The sequence below is a fragment of the Scatophagus argus genome, chromosome 20, assembly GCF_020382885.2.
Source record: "Scatophagus argus isolate fScaArg1 chromosome 20, fScaArg1.pri, whole genome shotgun sequence".
NCBI classification, from domain to species: domain Eukaryota; kingdom Metazoa; phylum Chordata; class Actinopteri; family Scatophagidae; genus Scatophagus; species Scatophagus argus.
This window is the reverse complement of record NC_058512.1, coordinates 20174752-20199376: the sequence shown is the minus strand read 5'-3', so window position 1 is coordinate 20199376 and position 24625 is coordinate 20174752. Positions and strand designations below refer to the sequence as shown.

Genomic DNA, 24625 nt, shown 5'->3' with positions numbered 1-24625 from the left:
GGTTACTACTGTGCTGGTGGTGGAGATGTATTCCTCCAGGTCCACCTCTCCCTCATATGTAGCTGCTTCTCTGAAGACCTGCCAGTCTGTGCACTGGAAGCAGTCCTGGAGCACAGAGGCTGCATCACTGGGCCACACAGTGACAGTCTTCTTTGTTGGCCTGATCCATCTCAGCAGGGGGCGATAAGCTGGCGCCAGCAGGATGAAGATGTCTTCGTTAGCATTAGCACCCGGTGGGATGTAAACAATGGTGACGAACACAGCGGTGAACTCCCGAAGCAGATAGTGTGGCCGACATTTCACTTATAAGTCATAAGTTCTATCGCCTCAGAGCAGTAGGCTTTTATCAGTCCACAATTTGTACACCAACCTTCATTCACATACACACAGAGCCGTCCTCCTCGTGACTTCCCCGACCGGTGGTCGCGAACCGCCTGGAGGAGCTGCAGGCCGTCGATCTGGAACGCTGAGTCCGGCATGTTGTGATTTAGCCAGGTTTCCATGAGGCAAAGGATAGCACAGTTCCTCATCTCTGTGGAAACACTCAGCCACAGATGTAACAGGTCCACTTTGTTGTCCAGGGAGCGGACGTTGGCCGTTTTCCTCGCTTTTGTTTTCGGGCACATCGTTTCCTATTGCCGGCCGCTCCCCGTACTCTGCTGCACCACTCCGTTGTCCTTAGGAGCCCCTGTCTTCCAAGTGCGAATTTCAGCTCCAGTGAGATCGTAGTAACCGAACTATCTCTGATGAGCATAAGTTCGGTTGGGCTGTACTTCACACGCGGATTTAGCTCTGAACTAGTGCTAAAAACGGCCTCTGAGTAGCTGAAATAGGGCTTAGTCCTGGGAGCTCGAGAAGCCGCTGCTCTACTGTGCGCTGCCATCTTGCTTGTGGATACCCCCCAAAAGTATAGTGGCATTTAATGTAATACATTCCATAGTCATGGTATACAGTATAACTCAGCAGTGTCAACATTCTCTTCTGCTCTGTCTTCATTCACAGAGGCAACAGTTGTATTCTTGCTGATGAGATGGGTTTAGGGAAGACCATTCAGACCATCTGCTTCCTCAACTACCTGTTTAATGAGCATCAACTCTATGGACCCTTCTTGCTGGTTGTGCCTCTCTCTACACTAACCTCCTGGCAAAGGGAAATTCAGCTCTGGGCCCCTCAGATGAATGTTGTGGTCTACCTGGGAGACATCAGTAGCAGGAACATGGTATGGTGGTTACACACCTGTTACACACCAAAGGGATTGACAGTGCACCAGGTCATGTCTGAGATAACACTGTTTCACATCGCATTTTACAGTTCCATTGATTGAGTTTCGCACTTGCATATCTTAGAGGTTAAGATAAGTGGATGCCAGCAGGAAAGGCTCCAGTTTGTTTAGGACTGTCTTAATATTTTTTTGCGTTTTGTGTTCTAACTTTGTGTTCTTTTATCAGATCCGGACTCATGAGTGGATGCATGTTCACAGCAAGAGAATGAAATTTAACATCCTCCTCACAACATATGAGATTCTTCTCAAAGACAAGGTCAGCAGCTGCTTCATTTTTATCATGGAACAGTCTTGCTGTTGTTTATCTCTTAGTATCCTTTATTTATGACATTACCCTATGTAAAAGATGGAACAAATGTGTGTCTCCAGTCATTTTTGGGCGGTGTTAACTGGGCCTTCATTGGTGTGGATGAGGCACACAGACTGAAGAATGACGACTCCCTCCTCTACAAGACCATGATCGACTTCAAGTCCAATCATAGGCTTCTGATCACAGGAACGCCACTGCAGAACTCCCTGAAAGAGCTATGGTCCCTGCTGCACTTCATTATGCCTGAGAAGTAGGGCATATCAATTGTTACACTTTAACATCAACTAAGTTCTTTCCTTGCTGCAGTGTTGTAGAAGTATTCTCTGTAGAAGAGTTTTAGTATGGGGTAATGAGAACCTTACCAATTTTACTCATCAAAGTATGTTTACAGGACTTTGGAAGTGCTACTTCATATGTGAAAGAAGTTATATAAATCCTTTTGTGTCTTTAGAAGAATGTATGTATGAAATCTGATGAATTGCCTCCAGTGATGTCACTTGTATTAATGTGGGTTGGGGCTGAAGTTTGGTAAAAAAAAAAAAAAAGTTGGAAAGAAGTGAGCTTATTAGACCTCTGTAGCCCTGTGCAGAGATCGTGGGGGAAGAATTGTCACTTACATGAACACACCATGCAGAACACACCATGTGACAGTGTAAGCAACCAGCTGCCTTATTTTTTGGTTATAAATTAGTAACGGGAATTATTTCATCAAGTAAGTGGGGAAATTGTATTGTGGATAGATTTGTTTCCAGGCGTCCTCGAAGAAAGGAGGTAATGGTGCTTTGGATAACAACTTTTCTTATTAACTGTTGGACTGTGCTGCTTTAAAAACATCAGTGGTGAGTTTGATTTCAAATAATGGGATCGATTTGGAAACCACTGATTTTCTTTCATTTTGTATGGCCTTTGCTACTGCTTCATGCGGTAGCTCTCTGCCGTCGTGGTAGCCAGAGTAGCATATTTGATCTGCTACTGATGTGTTTTGACTCTTGGGGTTGTGTTCTGGCAGACTAATGTGCTGTAAATAAGGACAACTTAAGAAAACTTACAGTGTTTTTGAGTGTTATGTGGACAAACATAGGAGGAAGTTTTGATAGGTGACTAGTCAACTTTATTTTGCCATCAGAAAATGAAAATTGCATTTCAGTCTGCGGATGGATCATTTTTCTAGCTAGCACTGAACAGCTATGAAGTAAACCTCGTTACTCAAGACTGTCCAAATTGAAGGAAATACCTTGGAGTCAGTCAACAGTTACTGGAAGTAGTATTGGCCCATCACTTATCAAAATCTTGTTTGTTGTTTTGTTTATCAGCTTTAGTAGTTAATTATTAGTGACATAATTTTTTGGTCAACTCAAAGTAATAGATTTTAAACAAAGTGAAAAGTTGTCTGTAAACTGTAAAAAACAAAAGAAAAAATTACTGGGGCACACAGTTTTGTAACACAGCATGTCTTACTTGCCTCAGTGTTAGTTCTTAGGGGGTTTGCCCTGAAACACTATTTCAATTAGCCACTGCTTGTATGTGGTTACTTTCATCGCTTACAGAAATTTGGTAAAATGTACACTGATGTGAAGTGCCTGTAACTCAAAGTACTCCAGCTGTGTATGCAGCAGTACACAGCATGCCATGTGCTATGACATTTTCGCAGGGCATAGAGAAGCTGTCTTCTGTATTTATATGATCAGCCCTTCTTATCTGCCTTTATAGAGACCACCAGTCAAACCATTTAGAATGAAAATGTTCGATAACAGTGATTGACAGTTGGAACACCCTTATTTAAAATTATAAAAAAAGTAAAAGGCAACGCCTTCTGTTGAAAAAATATAAAATATTTTTTAAAATAGAACATTTTGTTGCACTTTTTCCTCACAGTAAGTTCTTGTCATGGATCATACCTGTATCATCCCAGTGGGATCGATATTTTCCTCCTTTACTGTGGTAAAGTGTGCAAACACTGACTTTCCCCCAGCCTTTCTTAGTCAGCAGGATCTTTCATAAATTTGACTAGATAAAACAGAACTGGCATTTTGATTTTTATAAGAAAAGAATCCTTTGATAGTCCTACAGTGGGGAAATTCAGATTGTCACATCAGCACAAGGATAGCAAATAAAGGTGCAGATAGTCAAATAAAAAATATACAAAGTAAATAAGTAATATTTACACGTTATTTACATTTTTTACAGTTTTTTTAAAATAAAAAATACATACAAAAACGCACACAATATTAACAATATTTCGCATTTGTTTACATTAATAGCTGTAAAAAGTTACTGTATTACCTTTTTGTTACCCACAATTGTTTTCACAGCAGCAGGTGAACCACATGTGGATTAGGCTTGTTAAAGATGTAGCCTATTGAAATAATCAAAACCAACATGGCACCAAATTATATTGCACCAACCAGGTACTTACAAAGCAATTGCATAAGTATTCTACATTAAATAAGACTGGTCACACCACAATAAGTGTATTTACAGGAGGGACATAAGACTAGAGAACGTCCGTCTTCCTGTTTCTTTGCAGAGCATGTGTGACTGTCAGTAGACAAGGGATAGAGCAAGGGGAGATTGTCCATTAGTTAATTGATCATGAATGGTTTTGTTCTATACAATAGCTAAAAAATAAAAACTGCTGAAATGTGTCGCAGCATGTGTTGTGGCAGCCATACATAGACCTGGTCAACCCAATCAAGTAAAGTCTGTGTGGGGAAACCTTGTAAAGTTCAGCCCACTGAAGTCATAAATGCTGTATGTAATACATACATTCTTGGTATAAGTGCATCAGAGCAGTGGCTCATGAAAAGCGCACTATGTTTGGCCTCTACAATAACGCCTTTAATTTAGATATGTAGGGAAAGACTGCATTAGCTGACTATATTGCTGTACCCCCTCTGATGTGTGTTGTATGTCTTGTTTGTTTCACAAGGTTTCACTCTTGGGAGCTGTTTGAAGATGAGCATGGTAAAGGAAGAGACTCAGGATACACTAGTCTGCACAAAGAGCTGGAACCTTTTCTACTGCGCCGAGTCAAGAAGGATGTGGAGAAATCGCTTCCTGCCAAAGTGGAGCAGATTCTCAGAGTGGAGATGAGCGCTATCCAGAAACAGTATTACAAGTAAGAGCTTGGTTCTACCTTTAAGTTTAAAAAAAAAAAGAGTGTGTAGTACATCACGAGCGACTGAGGTGACGTGTGCTAAGTGGAAGGCAGTAATTTGTAGAAAACTAAACATTTTTAACTGATCTTAAGCTGATCTTAATATTAGATCAGTGGTATTCAGCAAGACTGCCACTGTCCAGCAATCAGTGAAGAAGCTTTACTGTCATTCATTGCTCACATTAGCACACCTTGTGGAAATGCTAGCAGCTAACTGTTGCTGGTGTTAATTTTTGCAGTCTAAAATTAGTAAGCCATGTTACTTCAAGGCATAATATGCAGGAACTTCCTTTAAAAAAAACAAACGATTTGATGACATGGGAGTGAGTCTCAGCTGTCAACTATCTTGTTGAGTTGTTAAATGGTGTGTTTACAAACAGAAACCAGCAAAAACTGCTATATATTATACCCTTAAGTTAGGAAATTGATTAATTGGATGTCAGACAGAAGAGACGAGAACTGTCAGACAGAATTTGTAAATTGGAAAATAATTTTAATAGTAGGGTAGATTTGAAAACTTCGCTGACTTTATTAAAAGATGTGTGGCCTCGGCTACTGCTTCTTGTTCTCATTTGAGAGGTAGAGAGTAAGACTGAAACAGTGAGTGGGTTTATGTACGCACGGACAAAGCCAGTCGAGTCAAATAAAGAGATTAAGAGTATCAGGGCTGTCATTATTTCATTTTCATGTCTACATAAATATTAAAATCATCAAAAACAGGAATGTGGCACACTGAGCTTGGGGGAGTGGCTTGATTTAGGCTAACACACTCTTCATGAGTCTACATCAAATTTTCCTATATTTGATCTTTAGTAAGGTTGTTGTTTCAATATGTTTTTATTTGTTTTGTTTTATTTGTTTGTTTGTTTTTAATGGAAAACTGCCTTTTGACTTCCGTACTATAAGCCGCTACTTTTTTCCCCACACTTTGAACACTGCGGCCTATACTATGGTGCGGCTAATGCATGTTTTTTTCATGCCGCCAAAAACATTTTAACAGTAGACCAATAAAATTGAGTAGTTCACAGAGATCCAATGAAATTGTGCGAAAAATCAAGCGCACACCTCTCAATTCCTCATCCCTCATCAACATGGAAAACACTCGAAGATAAGCATATGATGTAGCTTTTAAGTTAAAGGCGATCAATCTGGCGGTTCAAGAAGGAAATTGAGCTGCTGCACGTAATCTTGGCATAAATTAATCGATGGTGAGACGGTGGAGACGCCAGTGTGAAGACCTGAGTCAGTGCAAAAAGACGACAAAAGCTTTTAGAGGTAATCATAGCAGATGGCCTGAACTTGAAGACTTTGTTGAGGACTGGGTTAACAGTCAGAGAGCCGGCAGCTGCGGTGTTTCCACCGTGCGGATCAGACTAAAGGCTAAAGCAATCGCCACTGAAATGAAAATCAAATATTTTAGAGGTGGACCATCGTGGTATTTTAGATTTATGAGACGAAAAGGCCTGTCCGTCAGGGCACGCACAACTTTGTGTCAGCGGCTCCCTCCCGATTACTAAGAAAAACTTGCTAACTTCCGCACATTCACTCAAACAAAGGTAGCGGAGAATTCCATCGGGCCAGATGATACCGTAAATATAGATGAAGTACCTTTGATGTTTGACCTGCCTCTCACTCAGTTAATAGAAAAGGTGACTCGTCACACTGAAAACAAGTGGCCATGAGAGAACGCATTTTACTTGTGTTCTGAGCTGCACAGCATCCGGACTAAAGCTTCCACCGATGGTGATTTTTAAGCGGCTGACAATGCCAAAGGAAAAATTCCCAAATGAAATCGCAGTGAAAGTAAATAAGAAAGGTTGGATGATGGAGAGCCTAATGAAGGATTGGCTCAGAGAGTGCTGCGCCAAGTGACCAGGGGGATTTTTTCACAGAAGAAAAGCATCGCTCATTATGGACAATATGAGGGCCCATATAACAGATTCAGTGAAAGCTGCCATCAAGAGTGCAAACGCAATTCCAGCTGTGATTCCTGGGGGCACCACTAAGTATTTGCAGCCACTGGACATCAGCATGAACCAGGCATTTAAAGCCGCACTGCGCCTTGAGTTGGAGTCTTGGATGACGAGTGGCAAGAAATCCTTCACCAAAACAGGCCGCATGCGAAGAGCATCTTTAACTCAAGTCTGCCAGTGGATCCTAAATGCGTGGAGCCGTGTCAAAACATCAACCATCACCAAAAGGTTTCGAAAGGCTGGACTGCTGTGTGATGAAGAGGACCACGTGTGCTCAAGTGAGAACGACAACAAAGAGACTGAAGTGAGTGACGAGATCCTGAGGCTGTTCAATTCGGACACTGAAGAAGAGGACGGTTTTAGTGCACAGGAGGAAGATGAAGAAGGCGATTAATGACTTTTCCTGGTAAAAGTCATGAGTTTGCCAAAAAAAGAGAGAAAAAAAAGAAAAAAAAATGGAGGTGCATCGATTGCAGTTTTCTTTGGTTACAGTTTTTTGTGACCTGTTGGTTATGATTTTCCTTCCAAGAACTATAATTCACAGCATGCAAACTAAAATCATCTTTTCTTCAATGCAAAATTTCATAATAAAAGAAATGATTAAACTTCGCAGTTTCATTGTGAATCCATTGCTCTGCAACTGGAAAATGCGACAAATAACACTAAAATGAAAATGAGCTGTACATCACCTTTATCTTACATATTTTACTTTACCCAACAAAAGCAGGTGCAACTTATTTATATAATAAAACCAATGTCAGTTACTTATATCCTATCCATTTTTGTGGTAGTCCCACACGGTTTACTTTGGCCTTACATGTATTACAAATTGCAAGCTCAGCGCTCACACACTGTGAAAAACAGCCATGTTAAAGACATGTTAGCGTGCAGCTATGACATTATTGCCTGTGACGCTCTGCGTGTGCGCAAAATGTACTGGCTTGGAATGGGAGATACAGGAGACTGAACCGCTAGTCTGCTGTTTTGACCGAGAACACTTAACATTGGCAGATTCCAGTCCCTGGTTGGTTGATCGATGCATATCAATTAATAATTAGATACTTTAAATGTACTTAAATACAGTCCACCACAGTCATGGGCGAATTGTCCAGTGTTGCACCCTTCGATATTTTCCTCTTTTATTGCTTTTATACACGGAATCACAGTCATTATAATTCTTATTTGATTCATTTGTTTTTATTTTATTTAATTTATTCGTCTGGTGAATCCAAAATGTCGGGAGGCTTCTCAGCAGCAGGCCCTGCAAGAGAACTACGACGTGGGAGAGGATTTATTTTCCAGCCAGACAATGACCCGAAGCATACTGTGAAAGCTACACAGAAATAGTTTGAAGACAATAAGGTGAATGTTCTGGAGTGGCCAAATCAAAGTCCAGACCTTAATCCAATAGAGAATTTGTGGCTGAACTTCAAAAGGGCTATTCATGCCCAATCCACAAGCAACCTGGCAAATCTTAGAGCAGTTTTGCAAAGAAGAATGGAGTAGGATTGCTGTGTCCAGATGTGCAAGCCTGATTGAGATCTGTCCACACAGACTCAGTACTGTGATTGTAGCCAAAGGTGCATCTACTAAATACTGACTTGAAGGTGGTGAATATTTATGCAGTCATTCATTTTACATGATATATTTCTAATTAATTTACATTACTTTGTAGAAATCTGTTTGCACTTCACTTTTTTGTTTTAAACAAACTTTGAACTAAGATGGCGGCATGTCTGTAGCACACAGCAACCTCTCTGGATGTACTATAGTGGTACCTTTGTGTACTAAACCCAGCCTGTGTCACGATTCTGGTCGCATGGATGTTGAAACAGCCAATGTTCATGCCATTTCAGGCATGAACATTGAAATGGACCATTATCTGATCTAGACAGTGACCTGCTGGAAACACTACAGTCTCGACTCGCTATGGAGGCCAGACCATCAGTCCTCACCATTGCCTGATGCCGTGGGTCGTAAGAGACTCTTTGCCTTTTTTGTTATTGTTGAACCGAAAAATAACCTAAACCGTGACTCAGAAACTGCAATTAAAGCTGTGATTTGTTGCACCATTAATTTTGTAGTATAACATAATTAATCGTCATACTTGATACACTTCAAGATTACCACAATTTATCCCAAAGGTGTGATGTGCGTTTGGGGGCCCACTGACCACGCCCTTCTTCAGTTACTGCAGAATTTTCACTAGGTCTGACGTCTCTATACATTTAAGTATTTTTAAGTATCCCATTGTCCTAAAAAATGCTGTCACAAGTTTTTTTTCCAAATAAGCTTTTGTCATTATCATAAGATGATGGTAATGTTTAATGTATGTGTTTTATTTTATTTATATCAGATGGATCCTGACAAGAAACTACAAGGCTCTGAGTAAAGGTACCAAAGGCAGCACATCAGGCTTTCTTAACATCATGATGGAGCTGAAGAAGTGTTGTAACCACTGTTACCTTATCAAGCCCCCAGAGGACAATGAGTTTATCAACAAAGCTGAAGCTTTACAGGTCTGTATATTTTTTTATTGTGTTGCATCATCTGTTAGTTCTTTTAGTTCTAATAAAGAGTATATATTTAAAATGAAAGTTTTTGAATCTGGTAAAAGTTTGAATATATAATTAAGTTACAATAATGATGATTTTGCACTTCTGTTACTATGTATTTGCACATGTTAACAACATATCCTGCTTTTGACAGACTCCGATAATGTTAGCATCTTGTTAATGGGGATGCAAGTTACATTAAAATATGTTTCAAGTGAACATGTTATACCAAATGATAAAACAAGAATATGATTAAAACTGGGACAATGTAATAATTTCTTATTAGTTGGGTGGTCTTCAACCAAACATTGTGCTTTTGGTAGCTTTTGTGCATTTGTATTTAATCTGCAATAACTGTGATACTTTGAGACGGCAGAATCAAGTTGTCAATAATTTTGACATATCACCTTTAAAGTTGATATGGTCAGCAGTTATTTACACATCAGGTGTTTGTGGATAATGACAGTACAGTTTAATATCAAGAATCTGCACAACTGTGTGTTTACAGATTATTCTTGTAGAGCAGCATGTGTGCTCAATGAGATTTGTTAATCTTGAGTCATTGAATTTTAAATCCTTAATTGCAAACCTGTTTCTTGTCTCTTTCCCGGTGTCTTTGTTATGCTCACTAAAATGTTGCTCATGCTTCATGACACTAGTTAACTTTATGGGATTGTTTTCTACAACACACACATGAGGTTGATGCCCAGTGAAATGGTACTGAATAAATATATTTTTACATTTTGAGACCTAGGTGGAACAGAATGTGCTGCACTCTGGACAGTCAGCCATTTATGCTTAGATTTACGCTGGCGATCTCGCAACAGTGCATATTTCTTGACATGTTGTGCTGAACCGAGTGGAATGATGTGTTCCTTGATAGAACTTGGAGAGGATAGGCCAATAACTGTTAGCCCTTCTTGCAGCAACTGATCCGCAGCAGTGGGAAGCTGGTTCTGTTGGACAAATTACTGGTCCGCTTGAAGGAGCGGGGCCACAGAGTTCTCATCTTCTCCCAGATGGTGCGGATGCTGGATATCTTGGCTGAATATCTGAGGACCCGACAGTTCCTCTTTCAGGTAGCTACATGCTGTTCTCAGATGACCATCAGTACAATGCACATGTGACATGCCGTACAAAGGCACTCCCAGAATTTTGTTCTACCTAACTATGAAATCTATGAAATATGAAATGAAATCTCCATATTTCAGTTAAAAATATTTGAATTTAAAATTTGTTTAGAGATTAGATGGCTCCATCAAAGGGGAGATGAGGAAGCAGGCGTTGGATCATTTTAATGCTGAGGGTTCAGAGGTAAGTTCTATGGCCCAGATACAGTAAATGCAGTTTCTGCTTCATTCACAAGGACAGTAATGTATATTGAACTTCCACTTGTGTGCCCAGGATTTCTGCTTCTTGTTATCAACACGTGCTGGTGGTTTGGGTATTAATCTGGCATCAGCTGACACAGTAGTCATCTTTGACTCAGACTGGAACCCCCAGAATGATCTCCAGGCCCAGGCGAGAGCCCATAGAATTGGACAGAAAAGACAGGTAAGCAACAACAGTCTTTAAACTTGACCCATTTTTGTTTCATTGTATTTTGCAGCAGTATACCCATCACCTATATTATTGCATCATGGAGTTATCAGTCGGTAACGGCATGTTGTTTGTTGCTGCAGGAACCTGTAAATGCTTAAAAGTCATGGAAAGCAGTGATAGAAAGTGTTATAGTATTAACAAAATCTGCAACTCCACTTGGGAACAACTGAGATTGTTACCAGTAGTGTTGCCTCCTTGCCGTTAAAGAGTAATATTTGGTCAGGAGTACAATACAAGGAGTTTTTATTGTCACTACAACCATGTATGTGTAAGATACAGAGCAGGGAAACAATGTTTCTCCAGGATGCTACATGGTGCTACATAGAAGAGTACATGTTGAACATATAAAATGAAATAAAAAGCAAAATTGCAATCATTTAACATGCGAGACAGTGCAAATATGAAATACAACAGTGCAGTGACAGTATAGACAACAAGACAATAAACACAGTACATATACAATACAATATGGACAACAGAGAGTGCAGAGTGAACCATATGATGGCAAAGTGACAGTGTGGATAATAAAGTGACAGTATGGCAGTTAAAGTGAGTGGTGTGCTAGTAAGTTTTTTGTTTGTGTGATAGTATTTGTGTCATACAGAGAAAGAATGGGGATGACAACACTGAGCCCACACATCCTGGAAAATCTGGGACAATTTTTCAGTCTTGGAAAATGAAAAAAAAAAATAGAACTGTAGCTCCTCCAGATATGTTGGGACTGGGCATTTTTAGGCAAAAAAATGAGGAAGGTTTTTAAAAAAAAAAAGGGTTAGAAGACAAGTGAAAAATACAGGAGGGTCCATTTGCCGAACTGAATGGACCAAAGTTATGAAACCTCAAAATCATGTCTCTAATTCACACAGCCTGCATAGATGTAAGATGATAATTCTACAGAACAAGCTGGACTATAATTATTTAAAAGTTAATGAATTAAAAAAATTCTTTGAAATAACTTGTGTTTAACAGTCCTGGGGTGGAACAACTTCAGTCTTCAGTGTTCTTCACCATGACTGAAGAAGACATTGAGCTTGCAATTCGTAATGCATGCAAGGTCAAAGTAAACCGTACAGGACTACCACGAAAATGTTCAGAACAACAGACCTAATCAGACACTAAAAACACCATCACCCAGCTGAACATGCTCAGTTTGAAGAAGCAAGCAAAGGAAAAGCCACGAAAGCTAAAGCTAGCCAATACAAGGAAAATTATGGAACTCTTGGCCCTGGATGATCAGCTGTTCTCCATAGTTGAGCATAGAGGCTTCAGGAATCTGATAAATTCACACTCCAAAAAAATCGGATTTGGCCAAGAAAATCGCGGTCTGTGCACCTCTAAAGACATGTGATTGTACGGCTGTGACGTTACTGCCTGCACTGATATGTGTATGGTGTGTGATGCGTGCGTAAAAGCAGACAGGCTTGGCTTGGAGTTGGAGATACGGGAGACTGACGGCCCGGTCTCCGCTCTAGCCAAGCACACTGAAAACCATTTCACACACACACACACACACATGTGTATATGTGTGTATATATATGTCCAACATCAACAACACCCTAAGAGCCTTCATAAAGAACTCGATGCGGCTGAATGGTAAGAACAAGGTCTGGGCAATCATCACATTACGCCCTTCCACTTCCACTCCACTCCACAGATACCACACTGGCAAGAAAAATTGGCCAAAGAAGGAGATGGAGGCCATTGATCAAGACACGGAATCTCCTCACAGTGCATGGAGGGTTTCACCACAAGTCCAGCACCCTGAGAATGCGCACTAAGTGGAACAAGGGAGGCCAAGGATTAGTAGGTGTTAGAGCCACTGTCCAGGATTAAACAACAAAAATCCAGGAATACATCTGGAAGATGGCCCCCAGAGATGAACTGATCTCTTCAGGTAGCAGAAACCTGACAGTGATGGGGAGGAAGAGGCCCTTGCATGGCATGTACCACCGACAGATAGAAGAAGTGGCTGATATCAAGAAATCCTACCAATGGCTGGAGAAAGCTGTATTGAAGGCCTAATCATGGCACCACAAGAACAGGCACTCAGTACAAGATCAATAGAGGCTAGGAGTCTGCCACACCAAACAGGACCCCAGGTGCAGACTGTGCAAAGATGCCCCTGAGACAATTCAGCACGTAACAGCAGGGTGTAAGATACAGGCAGGAATAGTGTATATGGAACGCCATAACCAGTATCATAGTATACAAGAACATCTGCACTGAGTATGGACTGAAAGTTCCAAGGCCAGTCTGGATTGGGCTTCCAGATCCAGACTGACAACATGGTGATGGCAAACCAGCCAGTCACTGTGGTGGTCAACAAACAACAGAAGAATATGGTGATGCTAGATGTCACGATCCCAAGCAACAGCAACATCAACAAGAAGGGACATGAGCAGCTCGAAAAATACCAAGGACTGAAGAGCTAGCAAAGGTGTGGAAAGTAAAAGCAACAGTGGTGCCAGTGCTAATCGGTCCACTGGAGGCTCTGAGTCTCTCCTAAACTCCAGCAGAATCCGGGTACAACATCAGTGGTCTCTGTCCCTAAGATCAGCAAAGATACTGTCCGAAACTCCCAGGCCTCTGGTAGAGGACCTCAGCTTAAGCAAGACACACACCACCCCTGAGGATGTGAGAAATAGATTGTTGTATATGTATATATATATATATCACTTATCCTCTGCAGCAGAGGTAGCTCTTCATCTTCCTTTCCTGGGACAGTCCTCTTGAGAGCCAGTTTCATCAGTTTGATGGTTGTTGCGACTGTACTTGGGGATACGTTCAAAGTTCATGAGATTTTTTTGGATTGACTGACCTTCATATCTTAAAGTAATGATGGACTGTCTTTTGTCTTTACTTAAGTGTTTACTTTAGTGTTTTTTGCCATAATATGGATTTGTACAGTAGTTGTAGTAGCACTAATAGGGCTATTTACTTTGTACCCATGCTTCCTCTGCTCAAGACAACTGATGGTCTAAAGCACATTAAGAAATGGCAATTAATTCTTGACGAGGCACACCTGTGAATTGAAAATCAATCATGAAAATCCAGGTGACTACTTCGTACTATATGAATACTACATATTCTGGGTTGTTTAACTCTTTTTTTGTTTACTACGTAATTCCATATATGTTTTTTCATAGTTTGGATGTCTTCACTATTAATGTGTAATGTTGAAAATAATAAAAAAATGAAGTAAAACCACTGAGAGAAGATGTGTCCTAACTTTTCACAGGTTGTGTGTCTATGTATATGTGTGTACAAAGTTAACACATTTAATGGTTACTGATGTCTTTACTTTAAATTGGAGTCTCATTTGTTTTTTTTTCCTGATATCATTGGTTTGTTCTGCATTCTTGTAGATGTCCTGGGAACAGTTAAGTTTATATTTCTGTATGAATGATTTGTCATGCCACTGATGAAAACATTGTCAATTTAAGTCTCTTATTCAATAAATATTGATCCTGTTTGACCCTCAACATTTTTAAGTTTCCCTTAAGTGACTGAGTTTGACACCCCTGATTTAAACAGAGAGGAGTACAGAAAACTAATGGAGAGCTTCACCACATGGTGCTCCAACAACCACCTGAAGCACAACATCAGCAAGTTGGTAGTGCATTATCAGAGTAAGAGAAGGTGTCTGTCCCTGTTTTCAGGGAGAGAAAATGGAGAGTTTAGACTCATACAAGTATCTTGGGGTGCAAATAAACAAACTGGACTGTTTGTAGTAGACTCCTGGAAACTTCTTGTCAATCTGGTTGCCAGCACTCTGTTCTTTTGGAGTGGTGGCATAACAGCTGGAGAGGAAAGCCAGCTCAGTGGTGAGTCTGGAGTTGGACAAATTGGAGTTTAAGACAATACTGCACTACATTTGCACGCATATCGTGTATATATATACTGTACTGTAATACATTACAGCCAATTTGTATGTATGTGCGAATAGTTTGTTTTTATTGTATATTTTGCCTTCAGTACTTTCCTGTACTTGTTCTGTCCTAAGATGCTGCAACCATTGAATTTCCACATTGGTGATCAATAAGGGATTGTCTTGTCTTATTATCAGAATCAGAGTCAGAATTCCTTTGTTTATCCCTGGAGGGAAATTCTTTACCACAGTGTAACAGTATAATCTTTCTAGCCCTACCTATCATAAATTATGTTGTAACACACATTGTTTGCTTGTGGACTCACAGGTGAATATCTACCGTCTGGTGACAAAGGGCTCAGTGGAGGAGGACATCATTGAGAGGGCAAAAAAGAAAATGGTGCTGGACCACCTTGTCATTCAGAGGATGGACACCACAGGGAAAACTGTCCTCCATACTGGTGGTGCTCCCTCCAGGCAAGCAACACAGTGCATTCCACTGCTTGACTGCCTCCTCCTTTTCCCTCCTTCTTTATTGTACTAAAATTTGTGTGCTTGTTAACCATCTTGTTATTGGCAGAGCTGTATAGTTTTCTTTTTCACCCCCAAAATAAAATTAAGAGATTTAATCCGCATGTACTTTTCTCAAAGGTTGCTGATGCACTTTTGTTATTTCACCTGAGTATGTTTTATTACGTACAGTTCTGCACCATTCAACAAGGAGGAGCTATCGGCCATCCTGAAGTTTGGTGCTGAGGAACTTTTCAAAGAGCAGGAGGGTGAGGAGCAGGAGCCTCAGGTATGTGGTTATATACTGCATTGTATGTACACAGTGATATATTTTTTTCTGAAATATATGAGTATGTCATGATCTGTTCTGCTTTGCAGGAAATGGATATTGATGAGATCCTCAAAAGAGCTGAAACCAGGGAAAATGATCCTGGACCCTCCACAGTAGGAGAAGAGCTGCTGTCTCAGTTCAAGGTTAAAAAATTATTATTATTTTTTATTTTATCGCGCAATAATGCAGCTTTTTTAGTGAGCAAGTGAGCAATGAACTAGTTTGCAAATGAGTTCAGATTTACAGTTGTTGACCTGACCTGTGCAGGTGGCCAACTTTTCCATGATGGAGGAAGAAGAAATGGATATCGACTCTGAGCGTAGTCAGCGGAGTTGGGATGAAATCATTCCTGAGGAGCAGAGGAGGAGGATGGAGGAGGAGGAGAGACAGAAGGAGCTTGAGGAAATCTATTTGCTGCCCCGCATGAGGAATTGTGCCAAACAGGTACAGGACTCATGATTTAAGTTTTTAGCTCTCAGAAATATGTTCACTTTGAATGTGTGCTTTTTAAGTGGTGTTGCATTTTACATTTGTTTTGGTTTCTATGAACAGATAAGCTTTAACTCTAGCGAGGGCCGGCAGAGTAGGAATAGGAGGTACTCTGGGTCCGACAGCGATTCCACCTCCGACCGAAAGAGGCCAAAGAAACGAGGACGGCCTCGGACCATTCCACGAGAAAATATCAAGGGCTTCAGCGATGCTGAGATCCGGAGGTAATAATATTAACAACTGATTTCGCTATTTGTCTACTCCTCCTGACATATTTCAGTTAACACATCTGTGAACATCTTACAGGTTTGTCAAGAGTTACAAAAAATTTGGTGGACCATTAGAAAGGTAATCTTTATCAGATTTTCTTTTTTAACGGTTAACAACAACATGCCCTGCAATTTGTTCATCATGTGTCTTCTTTCTTCAGGTTGGATGCTATTGCTCGTGATGCAGAGCTTGTAGATAAGTCTGAGCATGACCTGAAACGCTTGGCAGAGACCGTTCACAATGGCTGTGTTAGAACACTACGAGAAAACCCCTGTGGACCGGAGAAGACCTCAGGTAACCAGATCACCTCATGATGGAAAATTAAAGAGAGTTTTGTATAGAAATCGAATTTCTAAATCATCAAATGAAATTTATTTTCGCACCCACTTGAAACAAGACTAGGTCAAAACCGGGTGCATGGCTGGACTGTGCATGGGCAATTTGTGGGACAAATAAAATAATACGAATCCCTTGATATAAAATATTCAGTTGCATTTTTCTGTACTGTACTTTGATTCAGCATTCAGTGCTTCTACCTAGTGTTTGTTTTTGAGGTTGCTATAATTGATCAGTAGTAGCAGAGACAGACTGTATGTAAAGATGGATGAACTGAGACCTTCCTAAATGTGAAGCCAAAATGTCAAAGCAAGCAAAGCAAATATCAAAATTAAGTAGTACATGTAAAATAATTTTTTCTCAAAAATGAGATGCATTATTTTGCTGAAAGAGGCCACTGCAATCAGAGAATACTGTTTCCACGGAAGGGTGTACTGGGTCAGCAGCAGTTGTTTAGGTAGGTGGTACGTGTCAAAGATATATCCATATGAGGACCCAGGCAGGACCCAAGGTTTTCCTGCAAAACATTGCCCAAAGCATCACATTGCCTCCACCGGCTTTCCTTCATTCCCATATTCCCCAGATAAGCGACACATACACACCCAGCCATCCACACGATGGAAAAGAAAACCCAATTGAACAGACCAGGCCACCTTCTTCCATTGCCTGTGGTCCAGTTCTGATGTTCACATGGCCATTGTAGGTGCTTTTGACAGTGAACACGGGTCAGCATGGTTACACCGACCGGTCTGCAGCTATGGAACCCTATATGCAAGAAACTGCAATGCACTGTGTTCTGACACCTTTCTGTTGGAACACGCATTAACTTTTTAAGCAATTTGAGTTGGATTGGACAACATGGGCCAGATTTCACTCCCCTTGTGCATCAGTCAGCCTTGGTCACCCTTGATCCTGTTGCCGGTCTACCAGTTTTCATTCCTTGACCGACTTTTAGTAGGTCCTGACCACTGCAGGCCGAGAACATCCCACAAGAACTGCAGTTTTGGAGATGCTCTGACCCAGTAATCTAGCCCTCACAATCTGGCACTTCACTGTCAAAGTCGCTCAAATACTGTCACTGGTTAGTCAGTGTAGCCAGTATGCCTGGCTACAATTACACCATGAAGATGACAAAAACACTCCAAGCATATCTGAGAGAAGATTATTGAAAAGAAAAGTCATGGATACAAAAAAAAAATTCAAAGTCACTGAACATCAGTTAAATCCATTGTTAAGAAGTGAAAGAAATATGGCAGATAGTATTTGTTAAGTCACTTATTCTGCATTATATATTTTGAATTATTTGACAGAACTTTGTAGAAATCTGTTATGACTTTTTTTGATTACCGTATTGCTTTTCTAAGTGGAATTATAAAAGAGGAAAACATCCAAGGGGGCGAATACTTTTAATAGGCACTGTATACAGTATATATAGGCTGAGATTATATGAGGTTATTGCACGATGTGAATATTTTTCTTGTTTTTATTTGATCATCAGGAGGCAGAAGGGGAAAAGTGAAAGGTCCTACATTCAGGATCTCTGGAGTCCAGGTCAATGCCAAGCTTGTAATCTCCCATGAAGAAGAGCTGGCTCCACTCCACAAGGCAATTCCTGCTGATCCTGAAGAGAGAAAGAAGTAAGGCTCCTGATAGACTGTATGAGTTTTGTTTGACAGGGTCAGGAATCACAGCTTATTTTTATGTTTCTGTGTGATATCAAGTAAGTTCTCTCTAATTTTGTTTTGTATGTTAAGTATCCCTGTCACTAAATATGACATAGCTATATATGTGTAGATTTTAATTGCATATTTGCATAGGTATATGATTCCGTGCCACTCGAAGGCAGCGCACTTTGACATTGAGTGGGGGAAGGAGGATGACTCCAGTCTCCTCATTGGAATCTATGAGTATGGTTATGGCAGCTGGGAGATGATTAAGATGGACCCAGACCTCAATCTCACACACAAGGTCAGTTTGGATGCAATAAATCTTTCTCTGTGTATGGTTTTTAGAAAATTGTGTATTTTAATGGTTGTATTGTTTTTAATAATTTTATGTTAAGTCTTTCTCTTTCATGCTTCAAGTCCTGCAGTTGTATTTTACAACTGTTGTAGTTTACAGAGTTGCAATCCTTGCAATCTTTCATTTATTCGTTAGTTTGTTTTGCCAAATTAATTTGTCCATACCCCAACAAATGTATATATGTATACACACACACACACACACACACATATATATATGTATGCACATGTAGTGCGTATGTGTGTTCAACCGGTGTTGGGTTAAATGCAGAGAACGATTTCGGTGTATCTAAAAAATAAACTGACAATAAAGTTTGAAGAAATCTGAAAGTTATTGTTTTCAAATGTCAGTATAAAGTTTACAAAAGTGTGAACTAATGTGAATTTGTGATGCATTTGTGTGCAGCCATTTAGAAAATGTATTATAATTGCAACATCATTGTTATTCTGCAGCCAACTCAGAATATTTTAGAGCTTTGACCAGCACAAATAAATTCTTATTTTTTAATACACTTTTTAATGTTTACTGTATATTGTTTTATCAGTAATGATTCATAGAACTGTTATCTTTCATGAAAATTACTTAATAATGTTTATTGTGTCATCGTTGATCAGCTCCTACCAGACGACCCTGACAAGAAGCCACAGGCCAAACAGTTACAGACCAGAGCAGACTACCTCATCAAGTTGCTGAGCAAGGACCTGGCCAAAAAAGAAGCACAGAAACAAGCAGGGGCTGTAAGTTAAGAGCAAGTCTACGTATCAACCTTCATATGATATGATGTGTACGTGCGTGCACGTGTGTCTTTCAAATTTGGTATGGATAGATTAACATGTATGTTTGTCAGAATCAGGCCTCTTTGTATGTGTGTATGTAGGCCAATTCACGGAAGAGGAAACCAAGAAGTAAAAAAAGCAAAACTCTGAAGCCAGCTAAGACAGATGAGGTGGTAAAGAGCACATCATCAGATCCCTCATCGGACAAGAGGTCAGATGATGATGATGAAATTGAGGACGAAAAGGTATATTTAGTTTACTTTTACTGTTTTGCTTGTAGTAGCATGAATGAATGAATCTAAATGAATGAATATTTGTAATTTGGAGTTGATGTCATGTTCTTTTAACCCCTTCAGGCAGTGGCACCAGTGAAGGCACTGAGCAGACGAAGCCGAGCAGAGAGAGTGGTGAAGGAGGTGGTGGAGGATGACGATGAGCCTGAGCAGGAAGAGATTTTTTCGTCAGGGGAGAAGGAGGTAAAAGGAAAAGAAATCAAAAAGGAAGGCAAAAAGGAGAAGAAGGAGGAAAGTTGGGACATTAAAGAGACTAAGGAGCTAAAAGAGAAAAAAGAAACAAAACCTCTGGAGGCAGTACTTAAACAAGAGGAGAGCATGGAAAAGGTAAAATAATAATTCCATATATGGAATTACTTTCTTACTACTGTGGACCATACTACTTAATCTGTTAACTGAATTGATAATTATGCTGAATGCCTTCTATATAGGTGCAGAAGATGATTATGATGAGGTTAGAAATTAATTTTCAAATACTTTTCATCAGAATGAAGTAAAGACTGAGGTACGAGAACGAACAAAGAAAGCTTCAGATATACCAGTCCATATAACAGCAAGTGGAGAAAATGTCCCCGTATCTGAGGAGTCTGAGGAACTTGACCAAAGGACCTTTAGTGTGGTAGGCTCCACCAATAAGTCACTTTACAGATTCTATGGATGTTGTTAACTGTTTAGCTGATAGCTGATATCCTCCTGTATGTATACAGTATGCTATGATTTATTTTGGCTGGTGTCTATTATTATGTCACTGATTAATAGAATAGCAGCATCGTTAAAACAGACCTTGATGACTAAGCTATAATCCAGTCAGGTTCAACACGTATTTAAAATTTTTTAAAAACTGTAGATTGGAGTTGCTTGAGCTTACGGTTGTTTGAATGTTGTAGTGTAAAGAGAGGATGCGGCCAGTTAAAGCAGCCCTGAAGCAACTGGACAGACCAGAGAAAGGACTATCGGAGCGCGAGCAGCTCGAACATACCAGACAGTGCCTCATCAAGATTGGAGATCACATCACCGAGTGTCTGCAGGAATATTCAAATCCTGAGCAGATCAAACAGTGGAGAAAGTTAGTATACACTATCAGTATAAACAAGTTCCACACAAAATTAACATGACCATCAACATAGATTTAACCTGGGACACTGTCATTTTGGATATGGTATAAGACTTGAATCTTTGTTCATACGTATACGCATATGTTGCTATACATATGTTAAGCTGGTGTTTGTCTTACAGGAACCTGTGGATATTTGTTTCCAAATTCACTGAGTTTGACGCCAGGAAACTACATAAACTATATAAACATGCAATCAAGAAAAGGCAAGAGAATGCCCAGGTATGTGAGGACTGTATAGTAATTCTAAATTGAATGACATCCTGCACTGGCAATAGAAATCCATGATGACTGTTTGTTTCTTCAGGCTATGGAACAGAACACTAGAAATATTAACACCCATGGCTATAAACATGCAGGTACCACCAGTTTCCTTATGTTTTACAGAGAAGTAAAGATGAACAGTCTGTCATTGTACTAATTGATTTGTGGTCTTCACCCTCAGACATTGAAAGGTTGAAGGACAACTCTCACCAGGATGAGAGCAGCAGGGATAGCTGCAGCTCAGATAGGCATCAGCCTTCAGGTCGATTCCATGAGAGCGGTAAGGAGAGACACAGCTCTGACACGGCCCACAGGAAGACCACAGGAGGAGAGTCCAGGAAAAGACCATACTCCTCCTTCAGTAACGGCAAAGACCACAGAGACAGAGACCACTACAGACCAGACAGCAGGGACAGAGACAGACAGGACAGGTGGGGGATAAGGACTGCTTGAATGCTGCTTTAAGAGAATTGTTATATATACACTGTATAGACAAAAGTATTGGGCCACCTGACTATTAAACCAACAGGGATTTTAACAACATTGCATTCTAAATACATAGATAGCGTTGCACCTAGAACAGTTTAAAACTCTGGAGTGTTTCTGTGGGAATTTTTGCCTGCTCATGCAGGAAGGCAATAGTGAGGTCAGATGCTATCTGACCTCACTATTGCTATGTATATATATAAACAGTATATATATAGATAGCTAGATAGCTATATACAGTTAGGTTCATATATATCAGTGCGAGTATAATTTTTTTTTGGCATTTGGTCTCTGTACACCACCAGATTGAATTAAATTGGATTTAAAATGAATTACCCAAGATGTGAGCGAAGTGAAGACTTTCAACTGTAATTCAAGGGTGGCATTAACCATTACTGGAATTATAGCCCTTTATATACACCCACCTCTATTTTTGGTAAATGACTGACAAGCAGTTTCATGGCCAAGTATGGCGTGTTCCCTCGTTAGTCCATGACAAATCAAGTAGATAAAGGTCTGGAGTATGTTTTTCAGGGGTGCATTTACATTTGGTAGCTGTTCACTAGAACTTAACATGAGATGACAAAGCAGTGTCTATGCAAGTATAAATTTGGCTGTAATTCCTAAATGGTTAATGCTACACTTTGGTTAGACCCCTTGGATCAAAGCTGAAACTCTTCACTTTGCTCACATCTTGAGTGTTTAATTTGAAATTCAGTGTGGTGGTGTACAGAGGCCAAATCAAATGCCAAAATGTTTGAATTTTCCCATGGGGATGAATAAACCTATCTATCCATCCATCCATCCAAAAACCTAACTGTGATGAAATGTGTGTCTGTATGTTTATTCATTTATTTACTTATGTATTTATTTTTCTGATGTCAGCTAGTGAACAACAACTAGTTGGCATCAGGAATACTTTAATAGTCGGTACTATAGTAGATCAGTCTTTTTCTCCATTTCATTTTTTCATTCATAACATCAAACTCAAGCAGCAAAGCTAAACAAACTGTGACTGTTGTTTTCTCAAATGGAAATTGTGTGACATTGTTTTTTAGTTGAACATACAGTACTGTGCAAAAATATTAGGCGGGTGTGAACAAATGCTGTAAACCAAGAATGCTTTCAAAAATGGACGTGTTAATAGTTTATTTTCATCAGTTAACAAAAAGCAGTGAATGAACAGAAGAAAAATCTAAAATCAAATCAATATTTGGTGTGACCACCATCTGCTGCCTTCAAAACAGCATCAATTCCTCTAGGTACATTTGCACACAGTTATTGAAAGAACTCAGCTGGTAGTTTGTTCTAGACATCTTGAAGAACTAAACCACAGCTCTTCTGTGGATGTAGGCTTCCTCAAATCCTTCTGTCTCTTCTCGTAATCCCAGACAGACTCGATGGTGTTTAGATCAGGGCTCTGTGGGGGCCATACCGTCACTTTCAGGACTTTTTTGTGCTGAAGATAGTCCTTAATGACATTGACTCTATGTTTGGGGTAGTTGTCCTGCTGCAGAATAAATTTGGTGCCAATCATACGCCTCCCTGATGGTACTGCATGATGAATTAGTATCTGCCTGTATTTCTCAGCATTGATTACACCATTAATCCTGACCAAATCTCCAACGCCATATGCAGAAATGCAGCCCCAAACTTGCATGGAACCTTAACCGTGCTTCATTGTTGCCTGCAGACACTCATTATTGTACCGTTGTGCCTTCTGCTACAGCCAGATATTTCAAATTTTGACTCAGTCCAGAGCACCTGCTGCCATTTTCACCACCCCAGTTCTTATTGTTTTCATGCATAGTTGAGTCGCTTGGCCATGTCAGAGCTGTGACTTTTTGGCTGCAACTCTTCCATGAAGACCACTTCTGGCCAAACAGTAGATGGGTGTACTTGGGTCCCACTGGTTTCTGCCAGTTCTGAGCTGATGGCACTGCTGGACATCTTCTGGTTTCAAAGGGACATAAGCTCGATGCGTTTTTCATCTGCTGCACTAAGTTTCCTTGGCCGACCACTTAGTCTGCGACCCTCTACATTGTCCGTTTCAGTATAACTCCCTTGTGTCTTGTTGCTTTGCTCAGTCTTGCCACGCTGTATGACCTGTGACATGAAACTGTCTTCCACAACCTCACCTTGGCAGCAGAGTTTGGCTGTTCCTCACCCAGTTTTAAGCCTCCTACACAGCTGTTTCTGTTTCAGTTAATGACTGTGTGTCAACCTACATGTGGAATTGATGATCATTAGCATTTGTTTGGTATAATTGGTTGATCATACAACTGACTGTAGTCCTACAAAATCCCTGACTTTGTGCAGGTGTACCTGTAAGAATTGATCCTGGTTTGAAGGGAAAGGGTAGTAACACCAAATACTGATTTGATTTTGATTTTTCTTTCTGTCTCCCTTTGCATTTTGTAAATTGATAAAAATAAACAATTATTTATATTTTTGACAGCACCCTTAGTTTACTTTTTCACACCTGCCTAAACTTTTTGCACAGTACTGTATGTCCAATTTCTTCTGCAAAAATAAACTGGTCTGTTACAGACAGACGTGATGTCATTGGAGCTTCCGTAGTTGGTCAAGGCCAAGGCGATTTCCCATAGTGAAACACCGAGCGAAGTTAGAAAAAGAACCCCTTTTTAGTCAAAATTGGGCCCTTATTGGATTTACAATTTTGAGGAGGTTTTAAGAGTACAAAAAGCCTCTGTAACCAGCATCACATTGTAGTGTTTCAGCCAGTCTGCAAGAATGAAGGAGGAGGAAAACTTCTGCTTTGCCATTTGCCATGTTACATACTCTATGTTGTATGTACATAAGGTGATTCTCTCTACTACAGTGTATGGTCTCCTAATTGGGGATATAATTATTTTAAGTTTTTGTTCATTTTGGGTTTACTGTTATACTGTCTCTTACTGACACATTCACCTATCACAGTTTGCAGGTAAAAAAAAAAATATAGTCACAAAAGCTACAAAACTGGT

The 24625-nt window shown here is 40.1% G+C and overlaps 1 protein-coding gene across 1 annotated transcript in view; it reads left to right on the top strand.

Moving 5' to 3' along the window:
- The window catches only part of chd1 (chromodomain helicase DNA binding protein 1), a 43147-nt gene that overhangs the window by 16574 nt on the left and 1948 nt on the right, over positions 1-24625 (top strand). The window contains exons 11-35 of the mRNA XM_046375123.1: positions 1003-1219; positions 1449-1538; positions 1652-1842; positions 4522-4710; positions 9079-9241; positions 10204-10356; positions 10520-10591; positions 10682-10831; positions 15076-15224; positions 15450-15546; positions 15636-15731; positions 15856-16032; positions 16141-16301; positions 16384-16425; positions 16508-16641; positions 18182-18320; positions 18501-18651; positions 19320-19442; positions 19583-19726; positions 19838-20101; positions 20262-20393; positions 20662-20840; positions 21011-21110; positions 21196-21247; positions 21334-21583. Coding sequence (XP_046231079.1) covers positions 1003-1219; positions 1449-1538; positions 1652-1842; positions 4522-4710; positions 9079-9241; positions 10204-10356; positions 10520-10591; positions 10682-10831; positions 15076-15224; positions 15450-15546; positions 15636-15731; positions 15856-16032; positions 16141-16301; positions 16384-16425; positions 16508-16641; positions 18182-18320; positions 18501-18651; positions 19320-19442; positions 19583-19726; positions 19838-20101; positions 20262-20393; positions 20662-20840; positions 21011-21110; positions 21196-21247; positions 21334-21583 — 3615 coding nt within the window. The remainder of the gene's footprint in view (positions 1-1002; positions 1220-1448; positions 1539-1651; positions 1843-4521; positions 4711-9078; positions 9242-10203; positions 10357-10519; positions 10592-10681; positions 10832-15075; positions 15225-15449; positions 15547-15635; positions 15732-15855; positions 16033-16140; positions 16302-16383; positions 16426-16507; positions 16642-18181; positions 18321-18500; positions 18652-19319; positions 19443-19582; positions 19727-19837; positions 20102-20261; positions 20394-20661; positions 20841-21010; positions 21111-21195; positions 21248-21333; positions 21584-24625) is intronic.